The sequence below is a fragment of the Eurosta solidaginis genome, chromosome 5 (assembly GCF_040869045.1).
Source record: "Eurosta solidaginis isolate ZX-2024a chromosome 5, ASM4086904v1, whole genome shotgun sequence".
Taxonomy (NCBI): Eukaryota; Metazoa; Arthropoda; class Insecta; order Diptera; family Tephritidae; genus Eurosta; species Eurosta solidaginis.
The window spans coordinates 257000988-257017876 of NC_090323.1; the positions used below are offsets into that span (position 1 = coordinate 257000988).

At 34.4% G+C, this 16889-nt stretch overlaps 2 protein-coding genes across 11 annotated transcripts in view; both read left to right on the forward strand.

Annotated features, from left to right (window-relative positions):
- Positions 1-15528, forward strand: part of Lasp (LIM and SH3 domain protein Lasp) — a 147130-nt gene extending 131602 nt beyond the window's left edge. For 4 of the 10 annotated variants that reach the window (XM_067789996.1, XM_067789997.1, XM_067789999.1 and 1 more), the window contains exons 5-8: positions 492-627; positions 4454-5806; positions 6984-7258; positions 15349-15528. In XM_067789996.1, the coding sequence (XP_067646097.1) occupies positions 492-627; positions 4454-5806; positions 6984-7258; positions 15349-15528 (1944 nt within the window). Of the gene's footprint in view, positions 1-491; positions 628-4453; positions 5807-6983; positions 7259-15348 lie in introns of those variants that run through there. The other 6 variants (XM_067790000.1, XM_067790001.1, XM_067790002.1 and 3 more) reach the window with 6 other exon arrangements.
- A 6-nt stretch (positions 15529-15534) lies between these two features.
- On the forward strand, positions 15535-16466 carry LOC137253309 (component of gems protein 1). The gene has a single exon (XM_067790007.1). It carries the CDS (start codon positions 15535-15537, stop codon positions 15844-15846), a length of 312 nt encoding a protein of 103 aa, XP_067646108.1. The 3' UTR covers positions 15847-16466.
- Positions 16467-16889: the final 423 nt, after the last annotated feature.

The window sequence follows — 16889 nt, forward strand, 5'->3', positions numbered from 1 at the left end:
AAAAAAATTTTAAAGTTTTTTTTTTCAATTAAATAAAGAAAAATTATCGGCCCATCCGGGATTAGTGGGGATGATTGCAGCATTGATTGAAGTTTTTTATGAGAAAAAAAAAATGGCGAAATTCGAAAAATCTCGAAAAACTGAAAAACTACAAAAAACAAAAACTTTAAACATTTGTTTGTATTTTTTCCGAAAAGTACATTTAAAAACAAATTTAAAAAAAAACAATTTGTGAAAAAGTTATAGCATTTTGAAAACAAAAACGGTTTTTTTTTAAATTCATAACTTTTTTTGAGTTGGATGAAAAAGTTTGAAAAAATTCTGACAAACGTCTTTCGTAAGCTAGAAAAAGAAGAAAAACTTTCAGCCAATTCTAAAGGGGTCGGGTTCAAAATTGGTCGAAATGGGATGGAATACCCCATAGATTTACGATTGTTTTTATTGTTGTTGTATTAACGATTCCTATCTTTCTACTTATTCATTGATGACAGGTCGCTGATGATCCCGAAACATTGCGAATTAAACAAAATACAAAAATCATTTCGAATATAGCGTACCATGGAGACTTGGAGAAAAAGGCAGCTATGGAAAAGCAACGAGAGGCAGCTGAAATTGCTGATGTTCGAGGTATGTAAAAAATATGTCTTTGTAGTTACAATACATATGCACATTTGTAAATATATTTGGACACTATATTTATTTATTTAAAACTCAATATATAAATGGCTTTTCGGCTCGTTTTATATTTTTGTGCTTACAATTTATTTATAATTCCTTTATAACATCGTTATTATATAAATAAACTAGCAACTTTTGATTTACTTGATTCATACCTTCATTCACATTTTGGATTGCATGCAAGCAGCATATAAAATATTATTCATTTTGAGCGCTAAAGCTTGTTTTTTTGCTAATTGAAACATATTTTATTTCATTTATTAATTAAAATATTCTAGTTTGTAAATTCGATAGCAGCCTCCTCTTAAGCAAAATTCACACGAAAGTAGTATTGAATCATCATTATTGAGCTCTGTATGCGATTAAATGTAGAAAATTTGACTAATTGCTTAGTTAGTTTTCTGTGTGAAATCAGTATTCGCTCGAAAATATGAGACACTTTTGCAATTTCTTCAAAAAATCTTATAGCGTTTTCTTTTCTGAAAAATTGTTGCCTAAGTAAATGGTAAAGCCTTAATAGAGTTACTCCTACCCCAGAAAATTTTCAACATTTATAGTGCATGCAAAGAACATAAATGGCTACCCCGTGTATTAGCTGATTTTCACAAACGCGGTGTCTTACTTACTTACTTAATTGGCGCTTAACCGTTTAATGATAATAAAAATTCATTAGCAATTATTTCTTTCGTTTCAATTTTCTTCGCTAAAAATTTGTGAAGTTACGAAAATAAATTATCACGATCAGCTGGTTTAGCAGTGTTGCACTGCCACACCGACAGCTTTGCGTTGCGAGCAGACAACAAATTTCATAAAAGAACGAAATACGCCGTAAAGGCGTTACCTACTTTTTAGAATAGAACAAAATATGTTTACAACCCTTGCGCGGCGTACAAAAAGCGTAACACTTTTGCCAGAAAAGAAAACGATATTAGCTTAACATTTTTGCAAATAAAAATTCACAATGAATTATACGGAATATTTCTGAATACATCATCAGTGCAGTATAAAAAAAATACAAAAATAAACCTTTCTATTTGAAAAATTACAGATATATTTCGGCTTGATTCATTTTATATTCAAGAATCAAAGCATTTTCAATGAGCAAAATTGATAAAAAAAAAGATGCAAATACATTTATTTCCGTCGCTTTTATTTCATTGAGTCTAATATGAGATTGAACATAATTTTCATCAGTGTGTTATAAATATACCATGATCTCAAAAAAATTAAATTTAAAATTACATCAGTTTACAATAAAATGTGCGATATATTTCTGTCCGTTTACTATTATATTAATTTCTCCCATTTCTCCCTCATTTTCAAAATTCGTAAGCAAATCAAACAATAAAAGAAGTAAAAAACAATCTACATTCGATGGTATCCTCGTTGAGATCTTTCCTTTGATTCGCTTTAACACATTTTTGTTTTTCCTTGCTCCTTATTTTCGTCGATAACCTTCAAATGTTTAAAAATTTTGTTTAATCTGTACAACAAAGCTCCTAAATTTATTTTCTGCAGCCTGGACTACAATCCAAAATTTTAAGTTTCCATAACAAAAATTGTATAACCAGTGCAGGATGTGGTGGTAAACGTCATTTGATATAGTCCTGCAAAATTCGTTAATGCTATTAACGACTCCTTATCAGCCCAGCCAAATATCAGCATACCTCCTCTCAGCTGTTGGCCCAGAGGCCTTCACCCATAAAGCAATGTTTTACTCAAGGATGGTATGCAAACTTTTACGCCTCTACAGAAGGTGACAGAAACTTCCGGAATAAAAAGATAATAAGGGATTCTGCGCGCTGAATGAAGACCTCACTAAATAGTGGCAGGAAACTGTCCTAGCTAGTGAAATTTCATCATCGTCAACCAATTTAATTACCTTCAAAAAAACGAATTTTGACGGCTACAATGAATTAACGGAGGCCTTATCCTGCTCGTGGCCGCCACTGTGATGTGTTGGTAGCATCCACATTTTTTTAAATAAGTGTTTCTAAGCAGTATCGCCCGTCGGAGTGGTTTGCAAACATGCCAAGTATATCTCTGCCATGAAAAAATAAGTAAAAATTAATGGTTTGACTTGCCGTTGGAGGTGGCGTGTAGGTTCCGTTCCGCCAATTTGTACACAAAATTAAAAAGGAGCACGCAAATTGATCAAAAAGCTCGCCCCAAATCTCCGACGAAGTAAATCGCGTCAGTTATTGTTTTTCCGCTGCCCTTCGCATTTCAACTCATGCCCGGCACGAGGAACGTTTTTTAACATCATCGATTCGACTGCATACCGGAAATCAGGTCTTATTCCTCAGCCGAAGTTGTAACTGCTGGTAATCAGTCTTTCTGAACTTCGATCTGTACATTGTAACAGGTTAGACCCTTACCTTATCACCCGAGGCATGTCCTCAACTCGATGTGTTTCCGCATGACAAGAACCTTATTTTTATTTTTAATATAAGGAAAGAACGCCTGTAGCAGCAAAGTTCCTATGGCCCAACCCTATTGATATTACATAAGTAAAAGTGGGATTTATTTTACTCGTATTTTTTTTTTAGAAAATAGCATTTTCTTTTAAATAAATAAATGAAAAATAATGATTATTCTATTTTTAACGCCAATTACATTTTGTTCTCAGAAATTGCGTCTGTAACATTTATCTGTCTACGACTGTATGTACAGCAGCGAAACTAAAATAGCAGTGACAATTTTTATTAAATTTCATCAACTAAATTCTTTTTTTATGTTCTACGAACTTTGCAACTGAAACTATGAACACCAATCTAAAAAACGTTTTCGAAAAATTTAGAAAGTTCCGAATTTTTATAGATAGTTTTCTGAGTATTTTTCAGTGTGCAGATTTGTAGTCCAATGAATTTTAGCTGTCAAAGTTCAATTAATAAGTCTCTTAAAATTTGATTGACAATTTTTTTCCCGAGGGGTGTTTAAGATTTTATTCCATATTAAATACAAAATTTTGCCCACTTTGTAGGAAAGAAAACTTGAAACACCCTTCGGAAAAAAATGTCAAAAATCAATGTGAATTTTGAAGTACTTAAACTTGTACATTGCTGGAATAAAATTCTTTTGCCTAAAAAACTGCAAATTAAAAAGATTCAAAAAACAACACGAAATGTTTGAAATTTTCGCAAAGATTTTTTCCAATTTTCGAAATTTTTCCGAAATAATTTTTGAGATTGGTTTGCGTAGTTACAGTTGAAAAATTCATAAAAGTTTTTTCTAAACAATCGAAATAAAAAAATAAAAATTTATGTATCGAAATTTGATAAAAGTTGCCACTGCTATTTTCGTACTCACTGCTGTATGTGCAATATCGCAATTTACATTACTAAATACATGCAATTTAAACACAATTCTTAAATTTAGTATTATTTCACGTTGTTTAATTTTATTATATTTTCTTTTATTTTTTTAACTTCGTGCATGTGTTGTTCGTTTACGTTTTCATTTATGTTGTGTTGCAACAACCACAACAACACATTCCAACACCGCAAACAAACGAACCCCCATTTTCACACGCCAAACCGCAAAATCATGGCTGCCCTAACAATAATTGTGAACATAAAACCATCAAATTTCATTCATTGCCTGTGCAAAACATTAAACACATTTATAAACACATCTGAAACACCCACGCACACGTGCACCTGCATCTTGCATCATCATACTAATTGCAAAATTCATATGAAATTGAAACTAAAAAAAAAATGGTTGAAAATTTAAAAAACGAATCGAAAAACCAATGAAAAAATTGCTAAATCAGAGGAAACTGAGGATTTCTCTGAAACACTGGCTGCAGAACAATTATCACAATATGCTCCCACACAATCAACAGCAGCAGCCGCTGCCGCATCTGCTACATTGCCATCGCCAGCAATACAACACCAACAACAACATACAGCGGCAATTGTATCAAGTAATCAGGCAATTATTGGCAATAATACAACACATAGTATATACAACAGCCAACAACAACAAACACAAAGTCACAATCACAGACAACAAACACAGCAGCAACACCAATCCCAACAACATCCACACTATGAGCCACCACCACAACCTTACACACAACAACACACACATCAACATGCATTACAACAAGCACAGCAACACCAACACTATCAAGCACAAACGCCACAACAACACTATCAACACCATGCACCACAACAGCAACAACAACAACACGAACAATATCAACATTATCAGCAGCCACAAGCGCTGCGACAACAATATCACCAGCAACAACAACAACAGCAACAAATGTTGCAACAGCAACACCAGCAGCAACAACAACACCAACAACAATTGCTGCAACAGCAACCAATTAAACAAACATCACATTTGTATCCAACAGCAGCGGCAGCAAGTCATTCAACGCAGCAGCATCAACAGCAGCACCACCAACAACAACAACCATCAAACACCTACAATCAATTGCGTTCATCAATTTTACAAAATTCTCATCATCCAACTGGTGCTGGTGCACCAACAACTCATCGCCACAATGAGAATGTCACAAATGCCGGCAGCAGCGGTGCCAGCGCCTACGATCAATATGACAACTATGCCACACGTGTCAATGCAATCTCAAATAATAACAGCAACAACAATAACAATATGAGCTACCAGCAGCAGCAGCAGCATAATCAGCAGCCATTAGCACCGAACACGCTATCATATCAGAGCATCACAAATAATGCCGCTGCTAACGCCAATCATATTGGTGGTCACAAAACCAACGCTGCCTCCTCCACTGGAGTGCCACAAACAGCACACCAATTATATGCAAGCAACAACTACAACAGTCACTTTTCGTCAAACACATCTTTGGGTGGTGGCGCTGGTGGTGGTGGTAATGCTGTCTTGGCTCATCACAATAGTAATGGCGCTGTTAGCACTGGCGCTGGCGTTGCCGGCAGCAATAGCAATCACAACAGTCACACAAGCGTCGGTGGTGGTGGTGGTGCGGTAGTAAATAATGGTGGCGTCACAGGTGTGGCAGCGAATATTGGCAAGATAGCGGATTATGATCCATTGACGGACGGGCCACGTCCCATGCCTATCACTGGCCGGCCCAGTACAACGCTCATTTATAGCTCTGATAGTCGCGGCTCGGGTGAGTTTGTAGCGCTAGCTAAATTAATTGATGTGTAAGCTAAAAGAATAAGTAAAGCGCTCGTTTAATTTATTGTTGAATGAGAAAGTATCGATCTCGTAGATAACGGTTATGTGTTGTAAACAAAAAAATTGTGCTCGAAAACATTTTGTTCATTTGTATCTGGCATAAGCATATCGTTTCACGAAAAAGCTTCGTCCCAAGCCTTGTGCGCTTTTTTGTTTATCTTTTTTTTTTTTGTGTGTGAAATTTCGCGCTTTACATAAAAATTTGTATCGGGTCATTCCATGTAAAATCGACATCTTTTGATCTGGCGAAATAGGGATTAACACTTTCGTCTTATAAGTAATTAAAACATTTTTAGATCAAATTCAGAAAGTTGCTTCATATATTAGGAAAATTAAAATTTAGAAAACTGAAATTTAAATTTTTAAAATTAGAAATTCCTGTCATAAAATTACAATTCATGTTTAGAAAATTACAATTTATATTCAGAGATTCAGCGACCGCCGTGGTGTGATGGTAGCGTGCTCCGCCTACCACACCGAAGACCATGAGTTCACGCCCCGGGTGAAGCAACATGAAAATTTTAGAAAAACGTTGTTTCAATTAGAAGAAAAGATTTCTAAGCAGGATCGCCCCCTCGGCGGTGTTTGGCAAGCACTTCGAGTGTATTTCTGCCATGAAAAGCTTTTCAGTGAAAACTCATCAGCCTTGCAGATGTCGTTCGGACTCGGAATTTCTAAACTAAAAGGAGCACGACGCAAATTGGAAGAGAACCTCGGCCTAAAATCTCTTCGCGCCTTACATTTATTTTTTATTTATTCAGAGATTTACAATCCAAGTGCAGAATTGTCATTTTATGTTCAGAAATTTGAGATTTATATTCAGAAAGTTGCAATTCACGTTCAAGAAAATTTAAAATTCATTTACAGAAAATTACTCGTCGAGTTTCGATTTCCCAATTTTACTTCAGAAAATTACAAGCAATTTTCAGAATATTACAATTCAAGCTTCGACTTGTCAATTTAAATTCAGAAAGCTGAAAATTCACTCAACTGTAGTCTTCTAAATTAATTGATTTGCCATCGAATGACGCTAATATAATTGATTAATTATTTAGTTTTTCATAATTTTATATATGTATTTAGAATATAAATTTTTATTCCACATTTAGTGAACAATGCTTATCCAAAGCGCATCGGTTCTATAGCCGACATTGATCCTGCTAATGGAATTTATAGCTCTTTGTCAGGCGAATCGGCATCACATCATCAATTGCATCAACAACAATCACAACAACAACAGCAGCTTATACATCAGCAACAACAACAACAGCATGCGATTCATCAACAGCAACAACAGCAGCAACACCAGCAACAGCAGCAGCATCAACAACAACAACAGCAGTATTATCAGCAAATGATGCAACAACAATCGAAACCAAGTCTGGTAAGTCGAATGTATTGTTTACTCCCAACTTAATTTATTGAATATCTTAACTGACTAAACAAGTGCTGTAGGGTCAGATAAAAGAGTCATTGGTCGAATGCAAAATTTCGACCGCTCCCGTAGTTATTGCAAATCCAATTGCCTTGGGGGATGCAATTGCTGCGGTCTAATGATTCCACATAGATTTAAGTGTATGTAAGCGTAAGCTCGAAATATTCACAGTTGTACCTCTTTATTTATCACTTCTTGGCATTTATTATTCAGCCATCACGTTCCAAATCTCTTCTGCGTTTGACCGGTTGTAATTTCAAGCTTGTCAGGGTTTGTGAAAGATGGCCTTGGAAGCACACAGCAGAAAAACGCCATACCCAAATAAATTTATTAGTCATCCCATTATGCTTGAAACACGAGCAAGTACAAATAATACCCTTTCCGAGTTGGCTAAGGCTCCCAACATGTTCCATTCCATGCCAAAAATGGCACTGAATATGGCACAACGTCGAAACCGGTTAGTATCCAAACACAATTTTACCGGAGATGGGGTAAAATCGTCCCAACATACATACACAAATTCTCCACTTTGTTGGAAAATTAAATAATATTTTAAATTATAGGCCTATATCCAAGTTGTCGTCTGTTGCCAAGCTATTTGAATGCATTGTAAAAGAGAAACTTTATTTTCATGTGAAACATATAATTTGCGCAAATCAGCATGGATTTGTGGCAGCACGGTCGACAGTTACCAATCTTTCAGTCTTTACTGAGGATTGCCATTCGTGCTTTCGTAATGGTCTTCAGCTTGATACGATTTATACTGATTTTTCTAAGGCGTTTGACAAAATTTCTCATGTAATCCTCATTGAGAAACTTGCATTCCTGGGTTTTCATTCCAGTATCCTCAAATGGATAAAATCTTATTTACATAAAAGGAGTTGCATGGTTGCTATAGATGGGGCATTCTCGGATCCATTCATCTTGTTTATTAATGATGTTTCTTTTTATTTCAACTCGTCTAGATTTCTCTTATATGCCGATGATCTTAAAATATATTCTGAAATAAGAGACTCGCGTGATTCATCGGCGCTTCAAAGTGAACTTTATAAATTCTTAGATTATTGCGCTTTGAACAGGCTTTATATAAATATTAACAAGTGTTTCAAAGTAACTTACTCTAAAATGGTCAAGCCTTTGGATACTTGCTATTGGTTGGCGGACTCGCGCCTTCCTGAGGTTAATGAAATTAAAGATCTTGGCGTGTATTTTGATAGCAAACTAAATTTTACTACTCATTTAAACTACATAATTACAAATTCCTTTGGAACACTTGCCTTTGTGAAACGCCACTCTTCTAATTTTTCAGACCCATATACCTATAAGCTTTTGTACTCGGCTTTTGTCCGTTCTAAAATGGAATACGCAGCTGTCATTTGGAGACCATACCATTCAGTCCACATAAATCGTCTGGAGAAAGTCCAAAAGTTCTTTGTTCGTTTTGCTTTACGCTCTCTTAACTTTACTGAACCGATTCCGTCGTACGTTGCTCGTTGTCGATTAATTAGTTTGGTATCGTTATCTGATAGGAGAACGCTATTATCGGTTACATTTATTATGGATCGTGTTTCTGGCAGGATAGATTGTCCTTCCTTACTTCAGCTAGTTAACTTTAATGTGCCCTGCAGAAATTTACGGAATTTTGTTGTTTTTCGTGTTGGACTTAACAGAACAATCTATGGTGCTAACGCTCCCTTGAATAGAATTATGTCTGATTACAACTATTTCTCAAATTTTCTGGATTTAGATTTTACGTATACCAAATCGGTTACACAGTTCAAACTAAAAATCTATTTTTTAAGTAATACTTAATTTACATCAGTTGTACTATATTCTTAAGTGTCTGCTGTATAATAGACATACAATTAAATAAATAAATAAATTAGAATATCCGCCATAAATGAAGTGAATCAACCAGGGATTGGGGAACTGAAAAAAAAAGAAAAGTGAAGAAAAAATTCACGAGAAATAGATACAAGAACAGAGAAAAAATTTCGCGAAAGTGAGAGAAAGTTAAAGTACGGAACGGCGTGGGATAGAGTAAGAAGTAGAGAGAAATATAAGCAAAGAGAAAGAAAGAAAGACGAGACCAAGAGTGAACGAAAGAGAAAAAAGAAGAATGAAAGGAAAATAAAGTCGGGAGATAAAGACATTTGTTTGACAATGTCTGTGATGAGTTTCGTTCCAATTAGATTCTTTTTTTTTTTTTTCGAAAGTTATAATTCGTGAGGAGGTATTTATAGTACCGGTTTGACTGAGGGAAACAGCATGATCTTTAGTAAGGCTGATTTAAGGGTTTAAGTCATGAATAAGATTATTTTCGTTTCTTGCATTTCCTGATTACTCTACCTATGTAAGTATACTCAACTCCACCTATGTAAGTATATAAATGGGGGGCCTTATTCTGGGCGTTCTCGATCGATGAAAAGCGTTAGCGAAAGTGTTAATGATATTTGTGAGTACTGCTTTAACTAGTACTCCAGTATTACTCCATGAGCGACCTTTCAGGCTACGCCACCTGCGCAACATAACAGACGTAAGAAGTGAAAATCTGCATCTTAAAGGAAGAAGAGGCATTCACGAGATGATTTAGCCATATTAATCTGCCGTTTATCTGTTTCGATGCAAACTAGTCTCTAAACTTTTAAGATATTTCGATACAGTTTGGTATGCAGATTTATTTCTATATTATGGCAATTATTTATCGAAACCGGTAGAATTGGACCACTGTATATATGGTCGGAGTGAAGCGATATTTGTTTACAAAGACGTTTCAAGATTCAAGCTACGCTGACAACTCTCAGTTTTATGAGATATAACTTTCATAGCTTCTCGCTTTCATGCTGTCGTCAGAGTTACTTGTCTCAATCCAAGACGAATTGAATACAAGGTGATTACGAAAATTAAAAAAAGCTGTTAACTTGTTTTAACAATTTTTCTGGGAGAATTGGTCACTGCAGAATGCCAGTAGAATGAAATAACGTAAATTTTCTATAAATTAGACATTTGGTTGTCTGGCGATTTGGGCGTGACTTTGCTTTGCCTTAAATTTGATAATGGCCCATAATATCAGTGTGCACTCTTTCAATAGCAGTCACTTAATATTTCAAAGGAATTTTAAAGTGATTACTATTGAAAACTATATTTACTAGTTTTATGCATATGGCCCATTGAAAACATTGAAAAATATTCTTATTTTGCTTAAGAAATCCCCCTTCGATCGTCCTTTAATACGAAAATTAAGAAAAGACCGCAATATTTAAAGGAATAAATATTATAATCCGAATTTTTTCTACTAAATTGCTTTCAAGGAGACTTTGATTTAAATATGGAATGCGGTTGTTGAACTACAAAATATAATTTTGTTACTTTTTGGCCTTTGTCTTCTTTTAGGTGAGATGACTAGCATTTTAATGACTCTTTTACTTATAAAATAGTTTTATAGAAATGTTTCCTTTTTATTCCCTTAAATAGAAACGCTTTTAAAGTTAGTTTTAGTTTTTAAAATATACATACGATTCGAATCTTCCTCGTATAGAGGTCGTAAAGTGAATTCATTCAAAAAAAAAAAAACAAGAGTCAGAATTTTTCAAATCAGCATAAAATATTTTTTTGTCATATATTTTGATGAATTTCATTTCTATCGTTAGGTCTACGTGATATAAATTAGTCCCGAAAATAATTTTGCAAAATTTTAATTTTTGCAAAAGTTATTCGCAAAATAAGCTTGTAATAATTACTAAAACTTCGTTTTTTAAAAAATCGTTATAATTCAATGGTTTAGCCAAATTGAATGCAATGGATGGCATATGAAAAGCAATTGTGTATATTTTGATATACTTTTGAAAAATTTTAATAAAAGCGATTTTTTAAATTTTTACACAGGAGGTTGGTAACGGCAAAAAGTAATATATAGAGTAAAAATTGGGATTTATATACGTACATATAAAAAATTTGTTATTTTTGACAGATTTTGAAAAAAATACATTTAAATACACCTCGCGAAAAATCTATATTTTAGAGAATTTTACTTATGTATACGATATAATGTGTAAAGTGCGCAGATGGGTATATAATGTTCGGCTTTATCCGAACTCATAATTCCCTACTTTCTTTCGATCATTTTATGGACATCATATACAGAAGATACAGAGATTTCTCTACATTCTAAAGTGGTTGCACCAGTTATTGTGGAGTACCAGTTAATTGTAGTGGAGTACCAGTTATTGTAGTGGCTTTCTCAAAACGATTCATTAAGACGCCCTCTTCAGTTGTATGCTCTTCAACTGAGCAAAAATCAAATGCGATATTATCAAAATATATGCGTGCCCATTCATATAACATGCGAGGAGTTGTTATCTGGTCATAATATGGGCGTTGTAAACTGGCGTTCGTGACACTAAACGTTTCACCGTTCCTCCCACGCCATCACATGCACCTTTGCCATGTGACGTTGCGAAAAAATGCCACTCGCTCATTACGCCGAAGTCAGTCCTGTGATAAAGTTCATAAAATTGTTCTTGTTTTTGTACTGCGCCGCACACCCATCGGAAAAAAATACAAGCTTTTTGACATTTTCGCAGCCGAATTGTTGCTTTAAGTATGCGATCATTTTTTTGCTGAAAAGATGCACTGCAGTTGTGTCGTGTTTGTTGCACCCTGATATGATAATATAACATTCATTCATAATTTCATCTCCAAGCTTATAGTAGATAACGTAAGGGTGCAAAGTTGCCTGATCATTTGACCAGTGGTATGACTGAACCGCATCCTGAACTACAAAACTATAATTCTCCGCGAAATCTAACGTGACAAGGAAGTCGCCACTCTTCAAATTTTCCTTTGTCTTCGAAAAGAACTCGCTCTGTGTTTTGGCAACGAAATCATGCTTTATATATGGACGCATGCCCTTTTTAAGGTCATCTAAAAATGTCGTGATCGATTGTTCTTTTTCAATCAGATCACATCTGAATAAAGGAAGATTTTTATATGCACATTTGATTTCAAAGCTCTGAGAGGTTATAAATGTTGCTTACCTGTCCATGCAAGTCCATTGTTTGTACCTTAAATTTGTGTTTTCAAGTTCCTTTTCTAGCCCGTTTAAAATATAATCGTCTAGTCCTGGACAACGTCTGCAGCTTTGCAGGTTACATAGTTCCCTCTCTGTAGAGCAAATTATCTCCTTCACCATATCATCGAGAGAAAACCTTTCACCGCATCCTGCGACTTTAATTGCGTCGTTTAAACCTTGAATTTTAAGTTTCATGTTCTGGTGGATTTTGCACACGCATACATTATGGCTCCCACTACATCCCACAATAATGCAATACTGGGGCCGCAGCTTAGTGAAAGACGATAGACTTATTTTTAAACTTGTGTTTTTCTTTAGAAATTTAGTATGTAGCTCTTTTATATCACCCAATAAAAGTCGTTTTTGTACCCGCTGTTTCCATCCATTTTGTTTTATGGTAATGCAGTCTTTTTTACCAGGCATTACCCTGCTACACTCGCCCAATAAATAAAACTGCGTTACTTTGTCCACCACACCTGCGTAAAGAATGACCCTGTTTTGCCTTTGGAATGGAGCAAAATCCAACTGAGTTTCGTGATTTTCAAGCATTCTCTGCCATGTACCGCGTTACTCCCAGCTTACTACTTAATTGTGCTGCTGACCACTCGGCCGGAGCACATGTAAGTAGACGCATTTTTTCTTGCCTATTAGTAAGCTTAGACAGAGCGACTTTCATTTCAGCGGTTACTTTTGCGTCTGAAAGAGTATCTTCTGGTCCTGACTCCTTGCTTTCCATACGAGATACGAAGAAGTATTCCTCTATTATATGAGAATTATACATGTATGTAAATAGGTGTGTATAATGACCATGAACTGTTTGATAGTATAATTAATCATACCTTCTGAGTCATCACTATATAAGTTAGGTACGTCATCTTCGGATTCGCTCGTTTCGCCTGTTTTTGGAAGTTCTGCTTTTCTTTTACTTATTTCTAACCGACACGTAGTACACAAATACTTCCCGATTATCGTTTTATAATTCATCCCCAAATTATCACTCACTAATCTTAATCCATGCCGAACATGGTTGTGCTTTTTTTTAACAAAGGATTACAACAGCAATTTGGTGCTGGCATGATTACGGAAATTTCCAATTATAATATATTTAGTGTTAATAAAAATAACTTGTTGACTTACTGAAAATTGTCTGCTTACTTCCTGTTTCCAAAGAAATATACATAAATCAAAAACAATTATCGAATAAAAGTACTTTAAAATGTGAAAATATGTATTATAGTGACGTTGGGAGTGGAGCAATTATTTGCTCTTATGGCTGAACGTAAAGAGTCACCATCTTTTTTTCGCCGGAATTCAGTTTGCAAGGTTCAAGTGAACCTACTGTGTTTTTTCCAATTTTTCCTAGGCTGAGAACATTGATAAAAACCAATTATCCTTAAAAAGGATACACCAAAAAATTTAAAAAATCGCTTTTATTAAAATTTTTCAAAAGTATATCAAAATATACACAATTGCTTTTCATATGCCATCCATTGCATTCAATTTGGCTAAACCGTTGAATTATAACGATTTTTTAAAAAACGAAGTTTTAGTAATTATTACAAGCTTATTTTGCGAATAACTTTTGCAAAAATTAAAATTTTGCAAAAATATTTTCGGGACTAATTTATTTCACGTAGACCTAACGATAGAGATGCAAGTCATCAAAATATATGACAAAAAAATATTTTATGCTGATTTGAAAAATTATGTCCCAAAAAAAAAAGGCAAGAGCAAGCAATAAGATATTCTCATGCCATCAGCTACTGAAATCACTTTGTATATGTATATATTCAAAGTAGCTTTAAAGGAATTCAATAAAAGATTACCGCTTATAACGCTTATAAACTACTGATTCCTTGTTCTTCTACAAGGCGAATTCAGTACCAGGTGGTGTTATCCCATCAGCTGTTTCCTTTTTATAGATTCCAAGCAACGCCCTGGTACAGCAATATGTCAGTTAATCAGATTCAATACGCATTTTCTTTTCATTTGACATTCTTCTGTACGGGTTGAATTCGCTTTGCCGTCACCTTGTATAGATTCGCCTTGTTCTTCTAGTTGTCTTAGTAATTAAAAAGCAAGGCGAATTCAGTCCCAGGCGTTGTTATACCAACAGCTGATTGCTTCTTCTTGATTATTTTGCATACAACGCCTTGCACAATATGTCAGTTAATCGAAATCATTGAAAATTTTCTTTTAACTTGACATACTTCTGCACGACGAATCTGCTGAATTCGCTTTGCCATCACCTTGTATAGATTCGCTTTGTTAAAAAGTCAGTGAAATGCAATACAATTTTTTTATCATTAAAATTATGGAAATTTTATAGAATTAAAAAATGTCTAACCAGTGGCACCAAGTTGCATCTATACAATGTGGTTGCAAAGCGTATTCGCTCTACCTCAGACTGACGTTCTGAGCTAACAGAACAATCAGCTGTTCGCATGCTATTATCCCTTACTCAAGCCAAATTCAGTACAAGGTGGTGTTATCCCATCAGCTGGTTGCTTCTTCTTGATATTTTCCACACAATGCCCTGGTACAGCAGAATGTCAGCAAAACGAAATCGATGCAAATTTCTTCCGTTGTTGGCATTTTGCTGTACGGTTAATTGGGTCGGATTTGCTTTGCTATCACCTTATAGATTCGTCTTGCCTCTTACAAAATGCGTCTTGCCTGATATAGATTCACTCTGACTTAGTTTCACGATTACTTACATATATACATATATAATTTTTTTTGTTCCAAAGTTAACGTTCGCCTCACAAAACAGATTCACCCCCCATAGCTTACACTAAACGCGTTTTCAATATGCGTAATGGATGAAGTTTAAGTAGAACTTATAGTATTTTATTAACGTTTCGTTGCAAACCTCTAAATAACCGCAGCCGCTACCAGCTCTGTATTTATTCACTTTAAGTAAAACTATTTCGTGTAATAGTTTAAATTTGTTTCCTCTCTTCCACAGCGTGTCTATCGTGCATTATACGATTACGAAGCACAGGATACCGATGAAGTAAGCTTCCGTGAGGGTGATGTTATCTTTGAAGTTGAATCAGCTGATTCTGGTTGGATGACTGGACGCGTTGAACGCACTGGCAAAACCGGAATGCTGCCTGCCAACTATGTAGAACAAGCTGTTATATAATAGGGAATGTTATATTATTGTTGTTGTCATCATCAAATTGTTGTAATACTAATTTGTATCCTCTATTTAATAGTCGTATTAATATTCTTCATTAACATATTTATAGCTGATAGTAATAATGTTTATGATGATGAGCATTTAAAAGATTACGATGATGATCATCATCACCATCATCATAGTCATCATCATAATCATTATCATGAGCCACATAGCAACAACAACAACAATAGGGACATTAAATCCACTAATCAAAAAACGCCAAGCAATCAACCACAAGTCGAGACTGATTTTTATTATTATTTTAATCATGTATTTTGATTTTATTATTTAATAATCTTGCACGTGCCGCAAATTTCAGTAGCTCGTTTCGATTGTTCATCTTTTCTGCGGCGAAAGTATATTGGCGTGTAACCCTAATTTGCTTTTTGGCTCAATATAAATAATAATTGATTAAAAGTATGCTCCCCAAGGAGGAGGGAGTTAAAGCAGACAAACGAGAAATGTAGCGTTTGAATGAAAAAGCGCTATCAAGCAATTGTTGTTTAAAAAACAGTAGAGAAATAAGTAAAAGAAGGAGCAGAATAGAATACACAATAATAATGCAAGTAAATTAATAATAAAAAACAAAACTAAAAACTTTTATTAAGCAAATGCATGAATATCACAAACTAAATTGAATTGAATTGAATTTTGCAAATGATGAGATAATATTTGTTTATATCACAATTTAGATATACTCTATACTACGTTTACATTATATTATAAATATACATTATATAAAATTTATATAGTACGTATACATACATAAAAAAAAAAAAACAAATTTAATACAATAAATACTGGCATACAATGTAATTAAATTTAATTAGTAAAGAAATGCAAAACAAACACAAAAAAAAAAAAAATTCAATAAAAAAACCATAAAAACCTGAATGCATATAAATTTTAGTTCGTCATTAGGCACGCACTGAATTACATATTTGAATTTGAAATTTTTTGCACTTGTACTTGGGGTTCCTTATACCGCTTTGCCTTAAAATATTGCAATCGATTGTTATAGAACCTTTTTTGTTCATCTAGTAATATCTCAGAATGGTTTTTGGACAAAATCTGATAAGGTGAGAAATTGTGGACGCTGCATAGAGAGAGCAGAGTACTCTAAAGAGCAACCAACCGATGTTTGACATGTTATCATCCCGTCAGTAGAGACTTCTCAACGCACCATACTTTTTGGATTATTCATTTTATGTTTCTATGGTATATGTAATGAGTGTTTACCGTTTCATAAGATTCGAATCGGATTCTATAGGAAAGGTGTTTTCAAGACTCGGTTTTAATATTTTAGTCAACATCAAATTGTG

Excerpts from the sequence above, each read along its gene's own strand:
- LOC137253309 (XM_067790007.1), top strand. The coding sequence starts at position 15,535 with ATGTTATATTATTGTTGTTGTCATCATCAAATTGTTGTAATACTAATT.